At 41.2% G+C, this 17,901-nt stretch overlaps 1 protein-coding gene across 1 annotated transcript in view; it reads right to left on the minus strand.

Moving 5' to 3' along the window:
• The window catches only part of pinx1 (PIN2 (TERF1) interacting telomerase inhibitor 1), a 109,906-nt gene that overhangs the window by 87,486 nt on the left and 4,519 nt on the right, over positions 1 to 17,901 (minus strand). Inside the window, exons 2-4 of the mRNA XM_073057165.1 lie at positions 16,016 to 16,125; positions 3,244 to 3,336; positions 1,480 to 1,552 (exon numbers count right to left, since the gene is read on the minus strand). Coding sequence (XP_072913266.1) covers positions 1,480 to 1,552; positions 3,244 to 3,336; positions 16,016 to 16,125 — 276 coding nt within the window. The remainder of the gene's footprint in view (positions 1 to 1,479; positions 1,553 to 3,243; positions 3,337 to 16,015; positions 16,126 to 17,901) is intronic.

Genomic DNA, 17,901 nt, shown 5'->3' on the forward strand with positions numbered 1-17,901 from the left:
ACAGATTCCCATCAGGGCAACATGCAGTCTGGTGGATGTCTTTTTCTAAGTACAGTATGTACCAAATACGTATTTGTGACTGTCCAGACTCCAGGTTCAAGAATGCCAAACTAATCAGGTACAATATATATTTTATAATGATTGACAAACAAGGAAAGTGTAAGATTTTTTTCACTCCAATAGGCAAAAGAGAGCAATCTGTCAATCTTAGCAAAACAAGATACTGTTTTAATACTTGGGGCAGCATGGTGGCACAGTGATTAGCACAACACTTTCAGTTCCAGTAACCTGGGTTCAATTCCTGCCGCTGCCCGTCAGGAGTTCCCACAATCTACCAGCATGCGTTTCCTCTGTGTGCTCTGGTTTCCTTCCACAGTCCAAAGATGTGCCAGCTGGTAGGTTAATTGCTCATTGTAAATTGTCCCATGATGAGGCTAGGATTGAGTTGGGGGTTTGCTGGGTGGTGTGGCTCAGAGGGAGAGAGGTGGATACTGGGAATCACATACTCATTATACTAAATAATACAACAAAAGCAAATTGTGTTGAAATTTCTAAAAGTGCACTGTAATTTATTAATTTTCAGCACAGCAGACAGTAAGAAAGCAAATAAAAACTTATTTTTAGAAAATAATAATTGATTTTGGTGAACTAAGCTTAAAAAAAGGCAATGACATCCAGTCAGATTAGACACAAAAAAATAAAAACACACTATAATTAAGTATATATAAATCAAGTTTATGCACAGCAAGGAATCTTGAGTTTGAGAAAATACAGCAATGAAACTTGCACAAATGGCACTCCAGTTGCATCCTCAAGTAAAGTTTCAATACAAGAACTAGATGTGAAAACATTTCTTGAGCAAGGTATCACAATGCCGCAGATTTGCCTGACGCAATTCTTCTAAAAGTTGTGGAAGTTTTAATCACAGAAAGCAATAAAAATTAGACAACAGTACCCTCTAGTGACAAATACTTTACACCAACATGATTGTCACTGTACCATAACCACATGCATTAGTTTGAGATAAAGTATGCACAACATCAAGCTTTCTCTTTCACCAATTTTGTGAATATTTAAAAGACTTCTCAAATCTTTGAAGTAGGCCTTCAAAATATGTACTAAAGGTGCAACTGAAATAGATATCATGCTTTCTATCCCCCAAAACAGTAAAAGAATGGGAATAATGGGGGGTAGTTTTGGGTCACTGTTAGACGTGAGGTCACAAAATATTGCAGCATGATCTGACAAACACTGCAAAACAAATTCAGCAGTTTTCATCTTAAAGAAATAATTTTTCCTCACAGAAAGTACAATGTAACTGCAATAACAAAGACAGAGTACAACCTAGGGAGATTTGTCAACAGCTCCTATCAAATGCATCCGAGTACAGAAAGCAAAATATCAGCCCGCATCACGTCAACTGTATCAGTGATTTTAAACAGAAACAAGTACTATCAAACTAAACACTACAGCACTTACCATTCTGTCCATGGCAATCATTTAGTTTAGATAAGAGCTCATTAAATTCATCTTGATGTGCAATCCAGTTATCCTAATCAAAAGTAAAAGGTTTCAGTTAATGTTTTTATCATTTATTAGTTAAATGCACATAGATAATAGCAGAAATGCGAAATAAAGAAAGATCAAGTAAAACACAGCTTAAACAATATACCAACAGAAAGGAATATTTTAGTTGATACATTTCATCAATATCTAGACCCAATAAGCAAAATCTTCACTATTCATAGAAAGATAGAATAGTTACAGCACAATCCTGCGCACCATGGAATCTTGCCATTGCTTTTTCCACTCCCATATATGAAACATTGTGTCTAGCAGCAAGGACAATTAATTTGTGTACATAAATTAACTGACAGAGTAACGCGAGTCTAAAAGCCACTAACTGAAAAGGTGATGGAAAAAAAAACTCTCACCATATATAGCAAGTAGCTTGATGAGCGTCAACCTATAAGCCAATGGAACTAGGAACGAATAGTGGAATATCAACCGTCCATTTCCCTGCACTGATGATGCCTAACCCACTAACTTCCTCCAGCAGCTCAGTTCTTTGCTCCAGATTCCAGCATCTGCAGTCTCATGTTGAAGCCTGTATCTATGCAAAGCCTTTATGTATGCAAAAGTTTGGGCACATGGATGAATGAAAAATAGAGTAAATGGGGTAGTGTGGGTTTGGTACTTTTTTTTAAGGATTACATTGGTCAGCACAACATGGAGGGCTGAAGTGCCTGTACTGTGCTGTAGTGTTCAATGGTTCTCTGGTATTTCTTGTACTCCATAAGAACCTCATTTGTTCCTACTTGCCCATAACTTCTATGTACCTCCTTTTTTCTCTTAACCAGGGACAAAATATCTCTTGAAAACCATAGTTCCCTACACTTATTATATTTAGTATTCTGTATAATGTTTCAAAAATCAATTAAAATTTGCACTTTTTGCTTCCAGGTATACCATGAGACTGGCTGCTCAGCAATTTGGTGATTTCACAGCTGTCGGGCAGCTATGACATCATGCTAACTGAGAAAAGACGAAGTTCCCATTACTGAGGGAATATTCTTTTTGATGTCAACCTCAAAGGAAATGTTTTGTGATTGACTAAAAACTCTGGAAAACTTATCTTTCAGCATCTCCCATTTTGAAATGCAGCACGTGCAGAAAGGTGGGTAGGAAAGCTACCTCTCATTAGGCATCATCCTAGAGCCAGAGCATGGATCTTTCTTTTATGTCAGAATAATTTTATTCAATAAAGAAAAATTATTTTTCTCAATTATACTTCTGGAACCTCATTGCAACCTTCACTTATGTTTTAAGCAGGTGAATAATTTTCCAGACAGAAAATCAAAACTACATCAATGAAAATTTCATGTTTTAAGCCTCTCAATGCTCTCCACAGCAAATATAAAGTAGCCACAATTCCAGAGTCAAAATCTTAGGCAAATTATTAAAATAACTGACCACTTATAAGTTATACAAGTGATGCCAATCACTTGAAAATTTGAGTGAAACATTTGAATCTGTTGGCGCTCACAAATTAAAAGTGATTTTATAGCAGATATCAAAAGAATCAGTTGCTGAAAAAAAAGGTGATTTTCTTTCTACATTTTAGATTAGAAGATATTCAAGATATTTATATACTTAAGTAGCACTTCATTCTCGATTAATAGCAACCAGAAATTTCACGCATTCAATAATTGGACTAAATTTGTGTAATATCAGAAAGCTCACTTCATGATTCTGGGTTGCTCCTAAACCCATTTTGTTGTTCTTGATTTGGACTTTAATGTTTTCAGTTTCCCCTTGTTCATGAGCTCCAAGTCCCTGAAAGAAAATAAATAAAATGAGCCACTTTTTGTAAATTAAATGTATGAAAAGCCCACATCTAATTTTAATTGTTTTCCTTGGTATTCACCCACCACCCCCCTTGGAAGTTTTCATGATTTATTGTTTCACAACATTTAATCACAGTGGATTTAATTCGGCTTCTTTTTGATACTGATCAATAGAAAAAGATTATTTCATGTCAAAGTGAAAACAGATCTCTACAAAGTGATTTAAATTAATTACAAATATAAAACACAGAATAACTGATCACATAATGATTCACCCCCTTTAATATGACACACTAAATCATCACTGGTGCAGCCAATTTCTTTTAGAAGTCACATAATTACCGTAGATTCCGGACTACAGAGCGCACCTGATTTTTAGCCGCTGGCACTAATTTTAGAAATAAAATCATTTTTTTAAATGTAAAGGCCGCACCGGATTTTAGGCCGCACCGGATTTTCGGCCGCAGGTGTCCCACGTTGTAATATGAGATATTTACACAGAAAGATATTACACGTGAGGATTTTTTTAACTTTTAATTAAATCCATATGGTAACAAAAACAAATACATATTGCAAATGCTTTTTTTCGAACCGTGCCCGTACGCGGCTACTTTTAAATATACGTTGCGTATACTTCTTTACTGAACAACATTCCAATATCTCCTAACGACTGGTAAAAAATATATATACTGCAGCCTACCAGGAAAAGTTATTGATACCTTTAACTTAAAAGCAGAGTTCGCTCGGATCCAAAGCCGCTCGCGTAATGCCGCTCCCCCCCTCCTTTCCGTTTCATCGCAAACGGCATTTAAAAGCAGAGTTCGCTCAGATCCAAAGCCGCTCGCGGAATCCGCTCCCCCCCTCCTTTCCGTTTCATCGCAAACGGCATTTTCCCACAAGACACCGCGAAACCGGGTGTGTCGTCATAGCATCCCGCGATGTAGTACAGAAAACAAATATAGTTTAAACTAAGTAGGGTAGGTAGCACAGTGTTTTCCATGTTGATGAGGGTGAGTACAAATGACTGATTTACAATAATTTAATTGTGAAAGTGCGCTTGATTTATCGTACAATTTCATTGGACCTCTGTGAACTACTCATCAATTTTATTGGTCTACTGTTACGAGGCAAAATGTTTACGAGGCGGCATGAAAAAAACCTTGCATTAGCCGCTTCGGATTATTGGCCGCAAAGTTCAAAGCTGTTCAAAATGTGGGAAAAAAGTAGCGGCTTAAATCCGGAATCTACGGTAGTTAAATGGAGATCACCTGTGTGCAGTCAAGGCTTTCAACTGATTGTAGTAAAAATACACCTGTATCTGGAAGATCCAACTGCTGGACTGAATCGGGGTCGGGGAGGGATTGGTATTATGCAGGCATGTTGTGGTAAATTAAAATGTAGTAACTGTGGTGGGGAAATTAAAGTACGAAGATTGTGAAGGTATAAAGTTTTAATGTAATTGCAGATGAGGACATAGTGTAGCTTATAGAGGATGCTAAATGCTTTAAGAAGGCAACTGAAGTTCAACAGGGTTAAAGTACAGTTAGGTGTGTCTTTTGCAGAGGCCTTACAAAAGTTAAACTGAATGTTGATAAAGTTTTACCAGTCAGCAAATAGAATGTGATCAGAGGCTATATGTCCACTTCATACTAAAAATACTTTACTAGTTGATAACATGACGCTTGTGATGTGGACTTACTAAATTGTACTGCTCAGACATCTAGTCGTACTGAGGAAATTAAAATTATTGTGAAAGCTGTTGAAAAGTATCTGGGTATAGCTGGCGTTATGTGGGAAGTAGGGCAGTAAAGTGGTGAGTTTTTACAGCGCTTGTGGAAAGCTTTTGATTGATTTGTTGGAAAGCAGATGCAGTTCTAGCTCACCAAGGGTTGTATGGTGTGAGGATTTTAAACACACGTCACTGTGAAGCTGTTCACAGAGTAATAGTAATGATTTGACTGTAGAAGAAATTTTAGATATTTCACATCTTTTGTGTCTTAATGATGGGAGAGGTACGAGATTTAATGTTCATAATCATTCTGAAACTGTTATAGATTACAGTTTAGTTTCAAACATTCTGGCTGGAGAGCGAGAAGGATGTCATGGGAGAGGAAACACCGGGGGGGGGGGGGGGGCGAGGCAATCATTTTCCTATATTCATAAGCTTGGGTTTGGATTTGAATAGGGGTCAGGAGGCTGCTTTTAGGAGGTGGAATTTTGGTAAAGCAAATTGGGAGAAGTTTGAGGTTTTACGTGATGAGCATCTGTCTGGGCTGAATGTTGTGGATGATGTGGATTTATGCAATAGAAGGTTATGTCACATTATTTATCAAACTGTGGTGGAAGTCAATCCTATTCAAAAGGGCATTAATAGGAGAAAATCAGTACCATGGTGGACTGAGAATGTGCAGAGGCAATCAGGGAGAGAAATAAGGAGTTCAGGAAAATTAAGGAGTATCACTCACTGAGTAACCTATTAAGTATAAAACGGCACAGGCTGTGGTGAGGAAAGGTTGCAAAAAAAGTTTTACTGGGGGTCATATTGGAAGGGATATTAAACTTGGAGATGGTTGGGGAATGATTAAAAAAAATGGGAGTGAGGGATGGGATTCATAGGGCTACTAACATTCCAGTATTGATTAAAGAAGGTAATGCGGTTGTTACTGAAATAGAGAAGGTTCAGTTACTGGTTCAATCATTTTCCTCAACTCAATCAAAATAATTTAAGTGAAGAGACTAAACAATGTAGGAATAAGGCTCTAAGTGAATACTCTGATGAGATGGAAGTCAGCTGTAGCAATGATAGTATTAGTGATAATATTCTCTTTGTGTGAATTTAAGAAAGCTGTTTAGAGTACAGGTAAGGCAGCTCCAGGAAAGGATGACATGTTATTGCATGTTTAAACATATGGCCAACAACACTCTTAAGATAATAAAATTTTTAAATCTTATTTGGACTTTAGGCCATCTTCCCTTCTCATGGAAAATGGCAGTAGTAGTGCCTATTCTAAAGCCTGGTAAACCTTCCATCGGATCAATATCACTAATGCCCCATTTGTGTAAACTTATGGAATGTATGGCAATAGAGTGGTTGAATTATATTTTTTGGAGGGATAAAAGAGGTGATATAGTGTTTTAACAGAGCAGATTTTGGCAGGGTAGTATGACACTGGATTCAGTTTTACATCTGGAAGATGATGTTAGGAAAGCACAGGTAAAGTATCTGTAATAGCAGTATTTTTTGATATAGAAAAAGCATATGTTATTGAGGGAGGGTCTTTTGATTAAATTATGGAAATTGGGGGAGAGAGAGGAAAGCTATATTTTTGCTTTTTTAATTCGGATGGTCTATGCAGGTAGGGTATATTGGGGCTTCTATGAGATAGAGAATGGGACCCCACAAGGCAGTATTTGTAGCACTTTATAGTTTATTACGATATTTTTTCTCTCTGACATGGGTACTGGGGTGGGTAAATCATTTTGCAGATGAAAGAGCTTTATGGATCAGAGGCAGAAATTTCAATTTAACTGTATTTAGGATCCAATTAGCCATTAAGAAGGTCATAGAGTAGGCAAATAGATGGGCTTTTAAGCTTTCAGTAGCTGAAACACAAGTTGTATGTTTTACAAAGAGGACCAATAGACCTGCACTTAATTTGAAATTGTAGAGTTAAGCTCTTGAAGAAATGTTAGTGGTAAGACTTCTTGGCATATGGCTGAATAAGAAGCTGACATGGAAGCACCATATCAGTAAGATAATTGACAAATGTAAAGGGGCATTAAATATCCTTGGGTGTCTATGTGGGTACTCTTGGGGTGCTACACAAAAATCTGACCATTTATATTTGTTTAATTAGATCTGTAAATTGATCATGGCTGTGTGGATTATGGATCAGCTTCACCTTCAGATTTAAAATGTCTGGATGTGATGCAAGCTCAGGCTTTAGGACTATGTTGTGGTGCAGTAAGGTCGTCCCCTGTTTCAGCTTTTTACTGGTTGAAATGTAATTACCCTTATAGTTGCAGAGGCTGAAGTTGTTAACATACTGGATTAATTTGAAGGGGCAGAGGAATGATCACCCCGTTTAGTGTGTTGGAAAACTGTTGGGAACATCACAAGAAGAGTGCTTTTAGTTTTGGGTGGCTGGATTCTTATCACACTATGAATGAGTTTGCTAGATTTTACAATATGTCCCGCTGTAGCTTTTTCAGTAACCCCACCTTGGTTTTTTCCCCCGATTATTTTAGGTTGCATGATTTAATGAAGTCCAAGGATCCCTGATATGCCTGAGAGTCTGTTGATTCATCATAGAACCATAGAACACTACAGCACAGTACAGGCCCTTCAGCCCTCCATGTTGTGCCCACCCATATAATCCTTAAAATAAAAGTACTAAACCCACACTACCCTATAACCCTCGATTTTTCTTTCATCCATGTGCCTGTCCAAGAGGCTCTTAAATACCCCTAATGTTTTAGCCTCCACCACCATCCCTGGCAAGTCATTCCAGGCACTCATAACCCTCTGTGTAAAAAAAACTTATCCCTGATGTCTCCCCTAAACTTCCCTCCCTTAATTTTGTACATATGCCCTCTGGTGTTTGCTATTGGTGCCCTGGGAAACAGGTACTGACTATCCACCCTATCTATGCCTCTCGTAATCTTGTAGACCTCTATCAAGTCCCCTCTCATTCTTCTACACTCCAAAGAGAAAAGTCCCAGCTCTGCTAACCTTGCTTCATATGACTTGTTCTCCAAACCAGGCAACATCCTGGTAAATTTCCTCTGCACCCTCTCCATAGCTTCCACATCCTTCCTATAATGAGGTGACCAGAATTGAACACAATACTTTAAGTGCGGTCTCACCAGAGATTTGTAGAATTGCAACATGACCTCTCTACTCTTGAACTCAATTCCCCTATTAATGAAACCTAGCAACCCATAGGCCTTCTTAACTACCCAATCAACCTGCACAGCGACCTTGAGGGATGTATGGATTTGAACCCCAAGGTCCCTTTGTTCATCCACACTCTTAAGTAACTGACTATTAATCCTGTACTCAATCTTCTGGTTTGTCCTTCCAAAATGCATCACCTCACACTTGTCCGGATTGAACTCCATCTGCCATTTTACTGCCCAACTCTGCAGCCTGTCTATATCCTCTTGTAACCTTCGACAACCTACAGCTCCATCCACAACTCCTCCGATCTTCGTATCATCCGCAAACTTACTCACCCATCCTTCTGCCTCTACATCCAGGTCATTTATAAAAATCATAAATAGCAGGGGTCCCAGAAGAGATCCCTGCGGCACACCACTAGTCACCGACCTCCAGGTAGAATACTTTCCTTTCACAACTACCCTCTGTTTTCTACCCTTAAGCCAATTTTTTAATCCAAACAGCCAAGGTTCCACTTATCCCATGCCTCATGACTTTCTGGATGAGTCTCTCATGAGGGACCTTATCAAATGCTTTGCTAAAGTCCAAGTAGACCACATGCACTGCCCTACCCTCATCAATTTGTTACCTCTTCAAAAACTCAATCAGGCTCGTGAGGCACGATCTTCCCTTCACAAAACCATGTTGACTATCCATGAGTAGACTGTACTTCTCCAAATGCTCGTAGATCCTATCCTTAAGAATCCTTTCCAGTAGTTTGCATACCACGGATGTAAGACTCACCAGTCTATAGTTCCCAGGTTTCTCCCTATTACCTTTTTTAAACAAGGGAACTACAGTTGCTATTCTCCAGTGCTCCGGCACTTCCCCTGCAGCCAAAGAAGATTCAAAGATCATAGCTAATGCTCCTGCGATTTCTTCTCTCAATTCCCACAACAACCTGGGGTGTATCATATCCGGCCCTTAATGTTTTTAAGAAGATCCAGCACTTCTTCTTCCTTAATCTCCATATTGTCCAGCACACAGGCCCATTCTACTTTGACCTCATCCTGATCAAGATCCTTTACACTTGTGAATACTGAAGCAAAGTATTCATTTGGTACCTCCCCAACCTCCTCCGCTTCCAGGCACATGTTGCCCTCGTTATCCTTTAGCGGTCCCACCTTCGTTCTCGTCATCCTCCTATTCTTCACATATGCATAGAATGCCTTGTGGTTCTCCTTAATCCTATGTGCCAAGGCCTTCTCATGCCCCCTTCGAGAGAAGCAGTTTCAGCGACAGGTTGCTATCGATGCAATGCTCCTCAGACAGGATGAAGAGATCAATACTCCCCAATGCCATTCGGCTTTACAATTCAACCGCCAGGAGTAAGATATGTTAAAGTGCCGGGGTTAGGACTCAATGTATTTAAGTAAACTACTTAAGAACTTTTTAAAAGCTATTATTAATGCTTTTTGAGAGGGTGATTTTAGATGCATATCATATTTTTACTGAGTTAAGTATTGTATGTAATTAGTTTTGCTACAATAAGTGTATGGGACATTGGAAAAAATGTTGAATTTCCCCATGGGGATGAATAAAGTATCTATCTATCTATCTACTTCCTGCTTCTTATATCTAACATATGCTTCCTTTTTCCTCTTGACGAGTTGCCTCACCTGTTTCGTCAGCCACGGTTCCCTTTTCCTACCATTTTTTCCTTGCCTCAGTGGGACAAACCTATCCTGAACCCAGCTCAAGTGGTCCCTAAACTTCTCCCACATTACTTCTGTGCTTTCCCCTTTGAACATCTGTTTCCAATTTACTCTCGCTAGTTCCTGCCTCATCCCTTCAAAGTTAGCCCTTCCCCAGTTAAGCACTTTACCATTTTGTCTGACTTTATCCCTTTCCATAGCTATGCTGAAGCTAAGGGAGTTGGGGTCACTCTCACCAAAATGCACCCCTGCCAAGAGGTCTGTCACCTGACCAGGTTCATTACCCAGAACTAGATCCAGAATAGCCTCTCCTCTCATCGGCCGGTCCACATACTGTGTCAGGAATCCTTCTTGAACACACCTGACAAATTCAGCCCCATCTATCCCCCTTGCACTCAGGAGGTGCCAGTCAATACAAGGGAAGTTGAAATCACCCATAACTACTACCCTGTATTTCCTGCACCATTCTAAAATATGCCTGCTTATCTGCTTCTCAGTGTCCCGAGGGCTAATTGGGGGCCTATAGACTACTCCCAGCACAGTGATTGATCCCTTCCTATTTCTGACTTCCACCCAGACTGACTCCATGGACACTCCTTCTGCAGCGTCCTCCCTTTCTATAGCCGTGATACTATCCCTGACCAGCAATGCCACTCCCCCCACTTTTCTACTTCCCATCCTATTCCTTTTAAAACACCTGAACCCCAGGACCTGCATCATCCAATCCTGCCCTTCCTCCAACCAAGTTTCAGTAACTGCCACAACATCATAGTTCCACATACTAATCCATGCTCTAAGTTCATCCTCCTTGTTTCCAATACTCCTAGCATTGAAATAGACACATTTCAACCCCTTTAACTGGCTGCAATTACGTTCTGTCCCCTGCCTGTCCTTCCTCATCAACTCAGAACTCTTAGCATCATGTCCTTGTCCTTCTACCTTAATCCCTGCACTCTGATTCCCACTCCCCTGCCAAACTAGTTTAAACCCTCCCCAACAGCTCTATCAAACCTGCCCGCCAGGATATTGGTCTCCCTGGGATTCAAGTGCAACCCGTCCTGTTTGTACAGGTCACACCCGCCTCAAAAGAGGTCCCAATGATCCAGAAATCTGAATCCTTGCCCCCTGCTCCAATCCCTCAGCCACACATTGCTCCTCCACCTCATTCTATTCCTATTCTCACTGTCGCGTGGCACAGGCAGAAATCCCGAGATTACTACCTTTGAGGTCTTGCTTTTCAACTTCCTTCCTAACTCCCTGTAGTCTTCTTTCAGGACCTCTTCCCTTTTCCTACCTATGTCATTGGTACCAATATGTACCACGACCTCTGGCTCTTCTCCCTCCCACCGCAGGATATCTTGGACATGATAAGAAACATCCCGGACCCTGGCACCTAGGAGGCAAACTATCATCCATGTTTCTTTCCTGCGTCCACAGAATCGCCTGTCTGAACCCCTGACTATAGAGTCCCCTATCACTACTGCCCTCCTCTTCATTCCGCACCCATCTGATCCACAGAGCCAGACTCTGTGCCAGAGGCATGGCCACTGTCGCTTCCCCCAGGTAGGCTGTCCACCCCCCCCCCCCCCCAACAGTATTCAAACAGGCGTACTTATTGTCAAGGGGTACAGTCACAGGGGTACTCTCTAGTACCTGACTCTTCCCCTTCCCCCTCCTGACTGTGACCCACTTGTCTGTTTCCCGTGGCCCCAGAGTGACCACCTGTCTGTAACTCCTCTCTATCACCTCCTCACTCTCCCTGACCAGATGAAGGTCATCGAGCTGCAGCTCCAGTTCCCTAACACGGTCCCTCAGGAGTTGCATCTCGATGCACCAGGTGCAGATGTGGCTGTCCGGGACGCCGGGAGACTCCAGGACCTCCCACATCTGACACCGACCACAGAAAACCAGCCTCACACACATACTACCTCCTTTTGCAATCAACAACTGCCTCATCTCATCCCGTTACCGCTGAAGCCCATGGAGCCAAAGCCCTTTCACTCTGCTGCCTCTCACTCCGCTGCCCGCTGGATATGACTGCCTTTTTAAAAAAACTGTTCGCGCTCAACTGGCTGATGGCACGCGCCTGCACAGTCTGGCCTCTCTCTTCCCCAGAGAACTCAAAATGTCTTCCCGCTGGAAATCCTTAGGTGCTCTCCCGCTGCCTTCTTGTTCCGAATCAATATGTCAAGGAAATTTATTGTAATATGTTAACCATTTTTACTGATGGATCAAAAGATAATTTAACAAGAAATGTCAGTATGGCTGTTTTTTTGTGCCTGTGTTACAGGTAACAATAAAGAAGTGTCTTACTAACCATTAATCAGCATATACCGCAGAGCTGATTGGGTATTTTGGGCTTGCAGTGAGTGGAGGAAATTTGTTCAGATTCTTTTTGGTTTTGACAATCTTAAAATGGGTCATTCAAGCAGTAGGTCAGATTTACCACTGGAAGCTCTAAAAAAATTTATTTCATATTCAAAGTATTGATCGACATGTCTTCTTATGGGTCCCTGCACAGAGGTGTTCAGGGGAATGAATGGGTTGATCGTTTGGACAAAAAGGCTGTTAAAAGTTCATCTGTGAATCTAGACCTTCCACTTAGCAAATCAGAGGCTAAGGGGTTGGTGGGGCAAAGAATTAGGGGATTATGGCAAGACTTGTGGAAAAATGGCATATGGGGAGACAGCTTTACGGAATACATAAAACTGTTAGATTGATGGGAGAAGGGGGTAAGACAAGAAAAACAACACTAGGGCATGTAGGTTTTGTTAAACAGTTTAACACTTTATGATGTGAAGCATATAAGGTTAAACAAAAGCAAATGCAAACTGCATTACCATCTTTGGGCACTGACAGTTTTAAAAAACTAAGTTATGCAATTCACAATATTGTCTTTCATTATTGACAATACATAGGGCTTTTTGGGGTAATTTAGTTTTCATTTGATGAAGAACTAATGGGATTTTTATTTCCCAACATTCTACACCACACTCCAGTCCAGCTGGTGGCAGTAAGGCAGCGGTCCCCAACCTCCAGGCCGCGGACCAATACCAGGCTGCGAAGCATGCAGCACATCTTTAAGAAAAAAGCTGAAATAAACAAGCTAATTAATTAGGTGCCGCCCAGCACATAAATGTCGGCCCAGATCAGAGGCGATTGCCGATTGGCTTGTTTATTTCGGCTTTTTTTTTTAAAGATGCGCTGGGTGCATTCCGCCTACTGCTGCACCCCTGCATGTTTCACGGCCTGGAGGTTGGGAACCACTGCAGTAAGGCATCTTTACGTTGGACTGTCAACCAGAGGAAGAGGAAGCTTCACCAGTCGCAGCTTTATGGGATTGTGGCCACTGTTGGAGGGAAAAAAGAACTCACATGAAATGTTGGCTAGAGTTTGCCAGAAGGCCTGTGGGAGACTCCAAAGTCAGCTAGAAGGTTCTATGGTCTGATGAAACCAAAATTGAGCCTTTTGGCCATCAGACTAAGCCAAACACCGCACATGCTGGCTGCATCATGTCATGGGGATGCTTCACAGCAGCAGGCCCTGGAAGGCTTGTGAAAGTAGAGGGTAAAATAAAGGGAAATCTTGGAGGAAACCCTGATGCTGCCTACAAGAGAACTGCAACTTGGGAGATTTGTTTTCCAGCAAGGCAATGACCCCAAGCACAAAGCCAAAGCTACACAGCAATGGCTTAAGAACAACAAAGTTAATGTCCTGGAGTGGCCAAGTCAGAGTACAGACCTCAATCAAATTGAGAATTTGCGGTTGGACTTGAAAAGGGGTTATTTACTCACAATCCCCATGCAATCTGACAGAGCTTGAGCAGTTTTGTTAAAAATGGGGAAAAAATTGCAGTGTCCAGGTGTGCAAAGCTGATAGAGACCTATTCACACAGACTCATGGCTGTAATTGCTGCCAAAGGTGCATCTACTAAATGCTGTCTTGAAGGGGGAGAATAATTATGCAATTATTTTGTTTAATAATTGTAATAAATTTAGACCAAGTTGTAGACATTTGTTTTCACTATGACAGGAAAGTGTCTTTTTCTGTTGATAAAACATGAAAACTTCTAGAGGGTGAGTAGGGGAGAAAATACTTTTTGTAGGTACTGTATAAACACCTGAAATATTTCAATTAATAGTTACAGAAACTTGCAAATAATGTTTACAGACACTTCCCTCCATTACAGTCTCTCCAGATAGCTTCAAAATATTGACTTTTCCCCTACATTATCCAGCAAGTTAAAAGCTCCAAACTAAATAAAAATAATTCATTTTGAATGCTATTTTTTCACAATAAGATTGGTGGTGTTACAGATAACAAGGGTGATTGTCTAAGGCTGAAACATGATACAAGCCAACAGGAAAGTTGGACAGAGCAGTGCATGGTGGAATGTAATCCTGACAAGTGTGAAGTGATACATTTTTGAGGAGCAAATAAGGATAGAAGCCCGAAGGAGTTATAATGAACAGAGGGACCTTGAAAGAGGAAACACAGGTGGAAAGGGTGAAGGCAGCATATGGGATAAATACAGGACCTGGGACATCAGGTTTCAACTTTTTAAAACAGTAGTTAAAACAAAAGTCTCCTGTTTGCTTATATAAAATAATAGCTTTCTTCTAATATTTAATAGAAGAAAATATTAAATTTTCTTCCAGCTAGTGTTTACTCTGTAGAAGTCCAGCATGACTCAGGAATGAATGATGTAAATGCTTAGAATGCTTTCGATATGGTTGGAAAACTCCAAGCCAAATAGTGGTTTGATATAGTGGCGAAAGCAGTAGAGGATAGATGGAGACTATTCTTGGCTACATGAAAATTAGGCAAAATTGAGAAGGGAACAAAATGGAGAAGAAGCTATTGATTTAAGACTTTGTAGCATTTCAGAGGAATAATTTAAATAATTTGGCTTTTTGGCTTAAAGGAAAAAGGAGCCAATACACTGCTGAGTGGAAACAAAGCATCTAGAAATACTTGACAAAATACAAAATAAAGCTAATACAAGAAATTCTAATGAGGAACTTCAATTATCTTACTAAAAACTGCCAAACCACCAATGTAAGGGACAAAGTTGGGGAATTTCTGAAAAATGCACAAAAGAACTATTTCAAATCAACAAATTGTAGCTGAATTAAGAAGGAAGCAATGATGGATTAAGGATTCAAGAATGAAACGGTTTTAATGGAAAATGTTTCTGCAGAGTTATTTTGTAAACAGTGATCACAACAGGATTATACTCCTGTGTAATATCATGCAATGAATTCAAGTGCACAATACTACAAACTCAACTATTACCACAGATGATTTAGCCAACTCAGCACAGAACAGAAATTGGGCATACATATGACAGATAAAGTTGAACACACAGATTTCTCTGTACTTAGAGAAATATAATTGCTCATATATAATTTACACACCTGACTCGTTTTATCATGGCTTGGCTTCGCGAACACAGATATAGGAAGGGGGCAGCCCACGTCTGCTGCAGGCTCGCTGGTGGTTGATGAGGCCAATACGGGACAGGCAGACCCGGCCACAGCGGCTACGTAGATGTGGGCGTGTCCTTCAGCCTGCGCAATGGTTTTTTAGGTGGAGTGCAGTGTGCGTGGTACTGGGCCCACCCTTTACACCCGGGGTTCATCTGCCATAGCCTAGCAAGCTGGGACGATGGCAGCAAGGTCCTCGGGTGGTAGGAGTTACGTAGGAGTGTCCTTCTCCTAGGTGAATGGCCTGACAAGGATGACAAGCCCCGCCTGCCCGGATTTGGAGTCAGAGTTGTCCTTCTTTTAGGCTGACTGCCAACCAAGGCTAATGAGCCCAGCCTACCCATCCAGTTATACCGCCAGACACTCGGTCACGCGATGACGTAGCAAGCTCAGTGAAAACAGGGAGCACCGATGAGAAGGTGTCACTACGGATGCAGTAGTGTAGGAAAGGCCATTTGCACTGGCCTCCTGCCTAGCAAGTCAGACAGTGACCTCACGGCGATCACAACACTGGGAAAGGAGAGGCGACGTGGCGCTTGCACTTTCCCTGGGTGAGCATGCACTCTCCTTTAGATATAATATAATTACCTTTCCTTTAGACCATCCCATTTTCTCCAACATCTTTAGCCCAAATCTGGATTCATCATTTTTCCAGTTGTTATTTCTCGGATCCACAGACCACTTCTGCTTCTTACGGGCTAAAAAGAAAACAGTTCAAATCATTTGGTATGAGAAATTCTATGTTTCCTTATTCATTTACTGAATATGAACTACATCAACAAAGTCCTTTTGAAAAATACCTGAATAGGTGTTAGTGAGCTGTCTAGTTAAATCACTGCAGTCCTTCTGGTAAAAGTACATCTACATTGCTGTTTAGGGCATTGTTCTACTAAGATTTTGACCAATGATAATGAAGAAACAATTACTGTATGAACTTCCATGTCAGGACAGTATGTGGATTGAGTTAATGTCATCCTAGGCCATATATGTCAAACTCAAGGCCCGCGGGCCAAATCCGGCCCGTGGTGGAATTATCTTTGGCCCGCGAGATAATATCTAATTACTATTAAAGCTGGCCCCAGTAATCGAAGCGCCTATGGCGTATGATATGGCTAATGCTGGGTTTATTCAGGTACCAGGTTTTCAGGGTTTTTAGTGTTTATTCAGTTTCCCTGGTTTATTTCCTGAATATCATTAATGAATAATTTTTTTTTCTATTAGAGCTGGCCTGCCGGTATATTGCATGCACCACTAATACTACAAATCCCACAATGCACTGCCAGTGCATTGCTCACGCTTGCCTTACTCTCTCATCAGCATCCTTATGGCGCTAGTCACGTGTGGTCAACTTTCAGCTATCCCTCACCTCAAAAATGGCTGAACGAAAGGTGGACTTTGAAAACAGGGGTTTTCAAGGCAGGTGGGAGGCAGAGTATATGTTCGCAGATATAAAGGGCAAACCTGTTTGTCTTGTGTGTGGAGACGGTGTGGCTGTAATTAAAGAATATAACATAAGACGACACTATGAAACGAAACACCACGACAAATACAAGCATCTGGACAAGAAACAGAAGCTCCAGAAGGTAGAAGAGTTGAAAAGAAATCTGGCGTCACAGCAGGCTATGTTCACAAAAGCCAAAACACAAAGTGAGGCCGCTGTAAAGGCTAGTTTTATTGTGGCAGCAGAGATCGCTAAATCAGCCCGGCCCTTTACCGAGGGAGAATTTGTTAAAAACTGCATGATGAAAGTTTGCGACTTCATGTGCCCAGATAAAAGGCAAGCATTTTCAAATGTGAGCCTGAGCAGAAACACCGTTGCTGACCGTGTACGTGAGCTTGCCACCAATCTACAACAACAGCTGGTGGGGAAGGGAAGAGATTTCATCGCATATTCCCTTGCTGTGGATGAGAGCAGGGACACTTCTGATACTGCCCAATTGTCAATTTTCATTTGTGGAGTGGACTCAAGTCTGTGTATAACAGAGGAACTTTTGGGATTAAGATCAATGCATGGCACAACTACTGGAAAAGATCTCTTTGAAGAGGTATCCAGATGTGTAAATATAATGAGGCTGCCTTGGGATAAACTTGTGACACTGACGACAGATGGAGCGGCCGCGATGTGCGGTCAAAAGAGTGGATTGGTGGGCAGGATCCGGGAGAAGATGCGGGAGGAAAACGGCGCAGGTGAGCTGACAGGTTATCACTGCATCATACACCAGGAATCGTTGTGTGGCAAAGACTTGAAAATGGAACATATAATGAGCACCATAACACGAGCAGTTAACTTCATAAGAGCCAAAGGTTTGAATCACCGCGAGTTCAAGTCGTTTCTGGAGGAGTTGGGTTCAGAATATAATGATTTGCCCTATCACACAGAGGTGCGATGGTTAAGCCAAGGAATAGTGCTGAAAAGATGTTTCGAGTTGCGTGAGGAGATCTGTCAGTTCATGGAAAGCAAAGGGAAAGACACA

Source organism: Hemitrygon akajei, chromosome 9 (assembly GCF_048418815.1).
Source record: "Hemitrygon akajei chromosome 9, sHemAka1.3, whole genome shotgun sequence".
NCBI classification, from domain to species: domain Eukaryota; kingdom Metazoa; phylum Chordata; class Chondrichthyes; order Myliobatiformes; family Dasyatidae; genus Hemitrygon; species Hemitrygon akajei.